Raw genomic sequence first — 9,885 nt, forward strand, 5'->3', positions numbered from 1 at the left:
TTAAAAAGCTTATATTTCTTAACGCAGAGTTTTCTAGAGTTGCGGATGATAATTTTGTAATTTATAGAACCCCCTCCACCCCTCGAAAAAAAAATGTTGGAAAATCGCGGCACCTTATTCAAAATATTCTCCGAAAGCGCGTCTTTTGCACCTCTGCCGATATTTTTGGACGAGTTTTAGCAGTTGTGATCTGAAGTAAAAAAGTACCAAGTCGCAGAATGCTTAGCAAATTTTCTAATTGAGAAATCTCTCCATCTGGCAACACCAAACGCTGTTTATTTGTTTCGAACTCCAGCTGATCAAATATAATTTTTTTGGCAATTTTGCACGCATTCCGCATTAAATTAAAACTGTATAGTATTTTTCTTAAATTTTAGTAGTTGTGATCAAAAATAATGAATTAAAAATGGATTTCGATTTAGAAACAAAAGCAGATGAAAACTTCTTTGGGGCGTTAAAGAGGTAAGTGAGACGATACAGAAAATTACGAGATAAGGGATTTGTTTTTTTTTTTTCTCCATAGACACAACACAAATTTGGGCCATCTCTTTGAGCATGAAAACCAAGGTGTCGAACAGAAAGATTCGTTAAAATATCAACCTATGACGGTGACAGAATTAAAAAGCCCTGCAACCACCAGCAAAAACTTGATGGGAGCTACCACGACCACCAGCCCCATTACAACAGTGCAGGCATGGCAGACGTTGTTGGCAAAGGTAGCACAAGCTTACAAAGGAGGAGTGCCTGTAGGCAAAGTAGGTGTGGCGTTATTGCAAAATGTTGAAAAAGATTGCCGCATTATCATCTACAAAGCTAAGTTGAATGTGCTTAGCACTTGCTCGCTGCGCGCTGATATGCCGCAAGTACATCGACGGAATAACTATTTACAGTTCTATGATGACGACTTCTTATGTTGGAGTATTTATTTCGATGCGGATGCGAACACTGAAGAATTTGTTGCAAAACTAAATGAGTTGAAAATTGAAGTTAAAACCGACGATGAGCAGAAGACGGCAAGTCAAGAATTAACTACAGATAGTGAATATGTGGCCGATGAGAAATCCGAACTGTGCAAAAGTAGGCAGTTAAAAATTATAGAAGTCATTGAGAAACCACCAATTATTGCTAATAAACCAACAAAGTCGGCGCTTATTACACGCATGACCAAAATGGGTGGACAAGCGCTACCAAAACTACCACCACTGCCACCTCATGTGCAAAGTAGCGTAGATGCGACCGATTCGTCAGACACTGAAACTATATCTACGCGCATGGCATTGGCGCCAACGCATCACAAACACCAACCAACACCGCGCAACAGTAATAGAGCATTGGCCAAACCGCAAGTTTTGCCTGTAAGCGAATTAAGTTACGTTGCACAGCCCGCTGCAGCAGTTGGTGCATTTGAATCACAATTTATGCAAATGATGCTTACTGAAAATCGTACGCATAACTGTGAGCTACGCATGAATGTGGGAAAATTAGAGAGCAAAGTTGATAAAGTACTGGATAAAATAGATTTGCTGCGCTCAAGCGCCGTTGCTAAGTCAGGTCATAAAGAAGATGAGCTGATAGAGCTTGAAGAAAAAGTGCTAGAGCTCAAGAAAGAGAACCGCCGTTTGCGCCAAGCAATTGAAGAAAATCCACACAATACACCCACACCCAGCTGTGAACAAATATTGCAAATGTACAGCGCCGAGCTGGCGGCAGTCAATCTTAACAATATCGATAGCTTAGAACGTTTAGTTGGCGATTTGTTGCGTCAGCGCGCTTCACTGCACGAGAAACTCGAACAATGGGAACGTGATTTAGCTTTAAAGAATATAGAATTAAAATCACATCAAACACGTTTAGACGACGATGAAGATATGTTAGCAAAGACAATTGCCAAAAACGAACATCTCGAGGTGGAAATAAAGTCATATCAAAAACGTTTAATCGATAAAGAGAAATTAGAATGTGATTTGCGGCATCAGCTCGCCGAATCGAATAAGGAATGCATTGTGCAGCGCCAGCAATACGAGGAATGCAAGCACATGGAGATGAAAGCAAATGATTTGATAGCAGAGTTGCGCGCGCAAAAGCAGAAATTGCAGCTCGAATTAGACGAGAAATCAAGGTCAGAAATGGTGATACGTGAAAATCATAAAAGCCGCCACGAAGCTGCGATTGAGGATGATTATTCGAATCCGAAACTTCCTATTGAAAAGCAAATCGAAACAGTATTGAAAAAAACTATGAATAATTTATATGCGAATTTAGCTATTAAATTAGAAAATATCGTGCCAATGCAAAAAAATGCCATAATAGCTATTGTTGGTAAAACTATACGAGAAGAAACGCTCAGAGCTATGGATGAATTAAAAAAATAAGGAAATCGTATTTTTGATTTTTGGTGGAATCTTTAAATTGATTGTATTGGAATGTATAAAATGAAAATGTAAAAATGCCGTAATGCTTTGAAAGCTCATTAACCAATTTAATTTTTATAAAAAAATATTATGTTTAATATCAGTTCTTGTTTTTATCTTATTCTTATTGTAAGAATATAAGATTATCCTTCATAGCAACTCTTCCTAAAAATATGTGGCTGAATGGAGATCCCAGCTTATCCGTAAGGTAGGCGTGGGAATTTTAACAGATCCGACATACGCAAGAAAATAGCTCAAACTGTATTAATATGAACTAATTGTGGTAGACGATTTTGAGACAGTAAAAGTTCGGTAATCCCAATAAGAACCTCAAAATCCAACGCCTCCGTTGAGTGGCATGTTTATTGCATGGTTATCTGAGCGGATATTAAAATTAATCTGGAAGGAATGGTATTTTTTATCCTGCGTGCCTTATTGAGGAGCGGATGAGTTGATCCAAAATATTCGAAGCTGTTCAGAAACATACCGGATCTATATCCGGCAAAGGACTACCGAAAACACTCCCCCAAACCTCCGGCGTGTCTCATCATCTCGCTTTTTTTTTAAATCGGGGATAAATTATGGATGCACCATAGTGTCTTAATATGCAATAATGAATATAGAAGTTCAAGACGGCTGAACATATTGGAAAACAGAGTTCGGCTTGCGCTGCAAGATATTTGTCTCCAATATCCAGTAGAAAACGGTAGAACATGTTAATGATGCTGCTGTCTAGCACGATCCCGCACATCATATGTGGCATGTGATATTTATAATAACTAGAACGATCAAGGCTTGTGGGGTGTTCTAAATATCACATCCACAACATTTTCCATTGTAATGCGCAACTGACGCGTGTAACAGCAACTTAACTATGTTCCAACCCTGTTGAATCTACCAGTTTCCTTGGACTCCCATTAAAATATTTTAATGACATTTTGCTCCCGCCCATTGAGTGTGGCTAAGCGCAAGAACTGGAAAGATTATGGATTCAAGGGTTGGAGAAAGTTTTGGTCGCTCTTGATGCTTTCGATTGGCTGACAAGCATACTCCAAAGCTAGTATAACTGCACCTAGGGTATGCAAAGAATGATTTTCGATAGCATAACTCGTTTTTCTTTATTATTTTCGAAATGAGCAGCTCACTGCTTACAAGCTGAATATAAATGTGTGTGATCTTTTAGTTACACACTAACAAAGTTGAACGCATGCAAAATTAGAAAAATGTTTAGTTGTTTTAGAAAATGGGTTTCCATACAAATTTTGAATGGTACATTTTTTCAAATGCCCTCAACTTTTTCATGATTTGAGAGTCAAGGCTTTAATATGAATTTCAGCAATTATTTAAGAATGTTTTTGTATTACAATGTTTAATTATAATAATAAAGCTATATTTTCGCTGAGAAACATAATTCAACTAATCATATATTGCGATTAAACATTTTCACATTACGTACATGTGTATGAACATTATTTTTAATACAATCAACGGTAAGTTTAAATAAGAATTGCAATCCTAATTAACATCTTGTGTTGCTTTAAAAAAGGTTTGAAACATAATGTTTAGCTATGAACTAAAAATGTAAGTATGTAGTATCGGGCAGTGGGTATGCTAATATCTACATATATGTACGTATGTATTTATATATATAACGTTAATACCTGTTCTGTTAGGCTTCTTAAATCTACAGCGGCTTTAACTGAGGACAACTTGAGTTTGTATGTACATATGTATGTATGGTGTTAACGCTTTCAATTGCTTATACGATAACTTTAAATATTCTAAATGCCTTTCTAATAAAATATGTACTAGTATGTACATATAAAGGTAATAACCAATGAAAACACTCACCATACAGCCTGCCAAGTACATACTTATGTTTAAACATTTATTCAATCAGAGCTTGTCTCATCCTCTTCACTACTGGATGGATGCGCTGAAGCACGATGCCTTTTACGCTTCACACTCGTTTTCTTGCGTCTCAATGCTGGCGTATCAGGGGCTTTACGCTTATATTTTCCTTGCTTCTTTTTCTTGCGTCCATACTGGTCATCGCCGCCGGCTTCACTGCTGGTAGGCGATTCTTCATTGTCGCTGGAATCAGATTCAGTTTCTGATTCCTCGCTACTACTAGAATCAGAGCTACTGCTACTACTACTGCTACTGCTACTACTCTCACTCGAGCTTGAGGTTTCTTTATGTTTTTTGTGTTTCTTACTTTTACCACCCTTTTTACCCTTCTTGCGTTTTCTATCGGTTGATGGTTTCTTTTTTTTAGATTTCTTTTTCGATTTTTTAGACTTTTTAAGTTTTTTCTCACTTTTGCTCGTTTTGAGCAGTTCTGCTTCTTTTTCTTTCAGCTCTTTCATGCGTAGCTCAGTCAAGGGGGTTAGATAATCCAGCTCAGAATCCGAACTGGTGCTGGATACATCTAGCACGATTTCCTTATTGGGGTCAACCTGTTGAGAGGACAATGATTTGTCAAACGCTTATATGCATTGATGTTCGATATATTCTAGAATTTCTTACCTTAAGAAAATTCCGGCATTGATAAGTCAAATGTCCTGCATATCCACATTTTTTGCACACCGCTCGTATCGTCTCCTTGTTGGGGTTCGTCAGTGGGAAGCTCATCGTGAATTTGTGGTCACTTGGTATGTATTCCAATTGCTTATTTATTGCTTTTATGCTGCTGTAAGCTTGGGATTGTAATGTTATTCAATTTTTTCTGTCACGTCCATTAAGTTTTCCGCTTAACCTTATTTTCATTGCCAGGTAAACAACAAATTTTCTTGCCGCACAGAAAAAAAATAAAAAAAAGTGTTGCATTTGAGTCGGTAGTCGCACAGTGGTCAGTTTTCGCAGTTATATGCATTAAGAACCGTTTACATATGACGCGTTCAGCGAACAGCAACATTGTTTCCGTCAGCGGAGTCATGGAATGTCAAAAGACGTGGTTCCGGCTCATGATCGCGAATCCGAAAACGTAAGGTAAGAATTTGGTAATTCTTTACGACCGCATGACACTGCTAATACGCTTCAAAAAATATCGAGAGGGGTGTCAAAAGACGAGAACAATAATCCGAAGGCGGAAAAGAAGATATTTGCAGTTGAAGGTGACGATTTTCATGTAGTTGTTGTAATGTTGTGGTACCCACAAAAAAAATTGTGAACATAAGAGTTTTGCGCGGATATAGTTTTGGTCTCCAAACTGGTTTTGGAGCCACCCAAGGTAATTTTTTACAAGCGCGGCCGAAGGCCGCCAACGCAAAAAGGTGTTCTGCGCAAAAACACCATGGATACCACCCCCGGTTTCGGAGGTACCCGCGGGTCTTTTTTCGGTTTTTCGATAATATCTTTTGAACGAGTTAAAATTTTTATTTTCCGCCTTCGAATTATTAATACTGATTTCAAGACGGGCCGTTTGATATTTGTATTTGTATTTATTTGGCAATTCATCCCAGCACAACAATTTGGCAAAAATTATTTTATAGTGCTAGTCGGCATAAAATAGGAACAATTTAAACTTGAATCTTAAAGCTAATGACTATGGCTAAGAAAAGGTTACAATAAATAATATATTTAATAAATAGTAAAAAAAATAAAATAAACGAATGATAGAGTACATTTGCTTAGAAGAAATCAGTATTTTAATTGTCTAGGTTATTATAGAAACTTGTTAATTCTTTATTGAAGAGCAGAGCATTGCTTATAAGCCTAAGTCTAGAAGGGAGCGAGTTCCAAAGACGTATGGAAGTAATGAAGAACTGGCGATCAGATATTGGCATACGATGTCTGAAGTGGGTAAGGAGAACAGATCTAGACGACTGGAGAAAATTTAGCCTCTGATACAGATAGTCAGGTTCCTTCATATATATTAATTTATGTAGCGTAGTGATCATTTTAAGTTTAATAAGGTTATCGAATGAAATGTTTAGCAACCTGTAAGCATGATGAGAGACGTGGTCAAGTCTTTTCAACCCATAGACGTATCTAGCAATGTTGTTATAAACAACATTAAGTTTCCTATTACATACATAGTCACAATTAGAGTAAACCTCACAACCATAAAGGAGCGTAGGTATTAAGTACGCTTTTGCTATTAGTAGACGAATATGCAACGGAGTAAAATATTGTATAAGCCAGAGTGTACGAAGCATCCCATACACTTTTCCCACTGTGCGGAAGATGTGATCTTTCCATGTCAAGGTTTTGTTAAAAACTACACCTAGATTTTTTGCCGTGTCAACGTATTCTATGATAGTGTTGTCTAAAATTAAATTTTCCATTCCACTTTTATCTAGTGACCTTCTATGAATGACTATACATTTCGACTTCTTAGGACACAGATCGTAATTTAAGTTATTAATACATGAACTGGTATGATCACTAGGACAGCACATATACAATTGTACGTCGTCAGCATAAATGTGAATATTACAATACTTTAGAAAACCAGGCAAATCGTTTGTATACAAAAAAAATAACAGGGGACCAAGGATTGAGCCTTGTGGGACTCCTCTTAAAACACTGACGAAGTCAGACTTACTGCTACCAACACTTACTGCCTGAGTTCGGTCGGCCAAATATGATCTGATTAGGGCTGTTGCACAGTTGGAGAAATTAAATAGGTTGTCCAGCTTCTTGCAGAGAACGGTGTGGTCGACCGAGTCAAACGCTTTTGAATGGTCGAGAAGAGTCAGGAAAGCAGTAAAATTTTTGTCAACTTGTTCTCGAATATCCTCTATCACCGATAGGAGCGCCGTTTTACAGCTACGATTTGACCTGAATCCAGACTGGGAATCTGTGAGAAGGTTATTATCCTGCACATAAGTATTTATCTGGCAATTCAAAATTCGTTCGACGGCCTTGGAAAGGAAAGGCAGAATAGCTATAGGTCTATACTCCTTGTTTTGCTTTGGGATTGGGATTACCTTAGCAACTTTCCAACATTTGGGAAATACACAGGACGTCAGCACAGAGTTAACCAAGTAGGTTAAGTGAGGAAGAATTTTAGGAAGAATTATTTCTAAAAATTTCGGACATATACCTTCGAACCCCATAGCATTAGACTTTACTGAAAGAATGGCTTCAACGACATCACAATCATCGTCACTAGCAAACTCAAGAGGACCAAAATCAACATTAGCGCGAATACAATAATTGTCAGCACATATATTGTCAGTTGAGATTGGCAGATTTACAAAATTTATATTTATCTCGTTAATGTCTACATCAGGGACGACAGAAATATCGCATTTGGATTTTGCGATACCAATATGTTTAATCGACTTCCAGGTTTCCTTCGAACTCAAAGCAGCACTAAACTTGTTATTATAAAATCTCTGCTTAGCTGACCTAATGGCTTTGTTTGCAGCGATCCTAGCTGCTTTGAAGCAGTTGTGAGCCTCCAGGGTTTTGTATCTTCTCCATCGTGAGTAAGCAAGGTTACGCTGGTGAATTAAGTGTTTTAGATTGGCACTAAACCAAGGGGTATTATTGTGTGTAGCAGCCTTGAGTTTCACTGGCACATGGTTGTCGAAAAGCCTAATAATATGGTTCTGTAGGAATGATGCCTGATCATCGACCGATGTCAGCGTACGAATCAAGCTCCATTCGACCGACTCCACCGCTGCATTAAGGGAACTGTAATCTATGCTTCGAAAATCACGATACGTAAAGGAACATTGAATGTGTGACGTTTGAAAGTTGTAACTAAGAAATATCAGATCGTGTTTTGAAAAGCAAGATGCCGACAATTGATCGTAGTGGAGCAATTTTAGGGGATCATTCACAAAAAATAAATCCAGCAAAGAAGAATTTGAGTCAGTAAAGTGTGTAGGTGAAGTTAAATTGGTGGAAAAAAGTCCAAGAGACTCCATACTTAGCTTTAGAGTTGAGTCGACGAGAAGGTTGGAGTTGAAATCCCCAGCGATGATTATATTATCATAGCTTATAAGTAGAGGCTCGAGAAATTCAATAAAGCCAGAGAAGTCAACTCCACGATTAGGTATGTATGCACAGCCGATAAGAAGCCTTTCATTATTTACAGAGAACACATACCTCTCTCGATATTTTTGAACGCATATTAGCAGTGTCATGCTGTCGTAAAGAATTACCAAGAAGTTTGCTTCCGATGACAGAAATAACATTTTGTTAATTCCATACGAAAGCATATCGAGATGTATCAGAAGACGCGTTTTGGATCCAGCATCGCGAATCTGAAATTCTATATGAAAACATGACACATTGCTAATACGCGTCCAAAAATATCGAGGGAGAGATTTCAAAAGATGCGTATCGACCTCGACAACAATAATCCAATGAAAAACTTTTGATGTGATTGTTGTAATTTTGATGTATTTGGGGCTCTCACAAAAAAAATTCTGAACATAAGTGTCTTGCGTGGATATAGTTTTGATCTCCGAACCGGTGTTGGACCCACCAAGGATAATTATTCAATCAATTTTTGTAGCTACATGCAGGTCGAATTATGAAATGCTCGAACCACTTCGCTGTTTATGTCGTGATTTTAATAAACACTGTAAAAATTTAGACGTCTGCGACTCGTTTCTTGGTATTAAAAAATACCTTTTAACTACATTAAATTTGTAATTCGAAATGAAGCAAAGAACGCTAAACCGTGATATACCGTTAAACCCTCTGTTTAAAATATGAAGTATCAGTTACTTGAAACTTGTTTGCAAAATTTCGTTGTGATCATTATTTTTATATGTATGCAATCAAATTTACTCTGTATAAATTCTATTCTGTATATATTTTATCTACTATTAATTTGCTTTATTGTCAATTTCATAAATTATTATTTAATAGCTCCTTCATGAGTACATTTTAACATATTTACAACGTTTTAACTTTTGCTTACTTCTAAGTTTTTAATTGAAATTGTCAAGCGTTTAATCAAATACTGTTTAAATATTACTTTAAAATTGATGACTGCTTATGTTGTTTATATCGTGTATTACATCTGAGAATTAAGTGTCGGTATATTTGGTCTGTATAATTGTTTAATTTGTAGACTGATAAATAAATAAAAATAAAAAATAAAAAAATAAGCGCGGCAGAAGGCCGCCAATGCAGAAAGGTGTTCTACACAAAACTACTATGGATCCTACCTCCGGTTTCGGAGCACTCCGAAACATTTTTCGGTTTTTCGTTAATATCTTTATGTTAAATTTTTACCGGTATCTGGATCACTGTTCATCGGAACGCGAGGAAAATTTCATATTTTACGCGGAAATTGTTAATGGTGCACTAATAGAACGCAAGGCAATTTACTCCATAGGAGTAGGTTGCAACTACCGATGCACTAAAAATCATCAGAGGGCTTTAAGCACGTACCCAAAACGATAAAAGCATATACCTAAAATAACTTTGCTTCTGGGCTTTTGTTTAAAGGTGTTGGCAACTTTGCCTGCAGGTTTTAATATCTGACATTTCACCCAACTGACAT

At 37.1% G+C, this 9,885-nt stretch overlaps 2 protein-coding genes across 2 annotated transcripts; one reads left to right on the plus strand and one right to left on the minus strand.

Annotated features, from left to right (window-relative positions):
- Positions 1 to 268: 268 nt before the first annotated feature.
- On the plus strand, positions 269 to 3,809 carry LOC137249620 (FK506-binding protein 15). Its single transcript, XM_067781283.1, has 2 exons — positions 269 to 462; positions 524 to 3,809. Exons 1-2 carry the CDS (start codon positions 407 to 409, stop codon positions 2,370 to 2,372), a joined length of 1,905 nt encoding a protein of 634 aa, XP_067637384.1. The 5' UTR covers positions 269 to 406; the 3' UTR covers positions 2,373 to 3,809.
- Positions 3,368 to 5,233, minus strand: LOC137249621 (protein SREK1IP1). Its single transcript, XM_067781284.1, has 2 exons — positions 4,941 to 5,233; positions 3,368 to 4,870 (listed from the first exon to the last, which is right to left on the minus strand). Exons 1-2 carry the CDS (start codon positions 5,043 to 5,045, stop codon positions 4,304 to 4,306), a joined length of 672 nt encoding a protein of 223 aa, XP_067637385.1. The 5' UTR covers positions 5,046 to 5,233; the 3' UTR covers positions 3,368 to 4,303.
- Between the last annotated feature and the right edge of the window lie 4,652 nt (positions 5,234 to 9,885).

This window comes from Eurosta solidaginis, chromosome 4 (genome assembly GCF_040869045.1).
Source record: "Eurosta solidaginis isolate ZX-2024a chromosome 4, ASM4086904v1, whole genome shotgun sequence".
Lineage (NCBI taxonomy): Eukaryota > Metazoa > Arthropoda > Insecta > Diptera > Tephritidae > Eurosta > Eurosta solidaginis.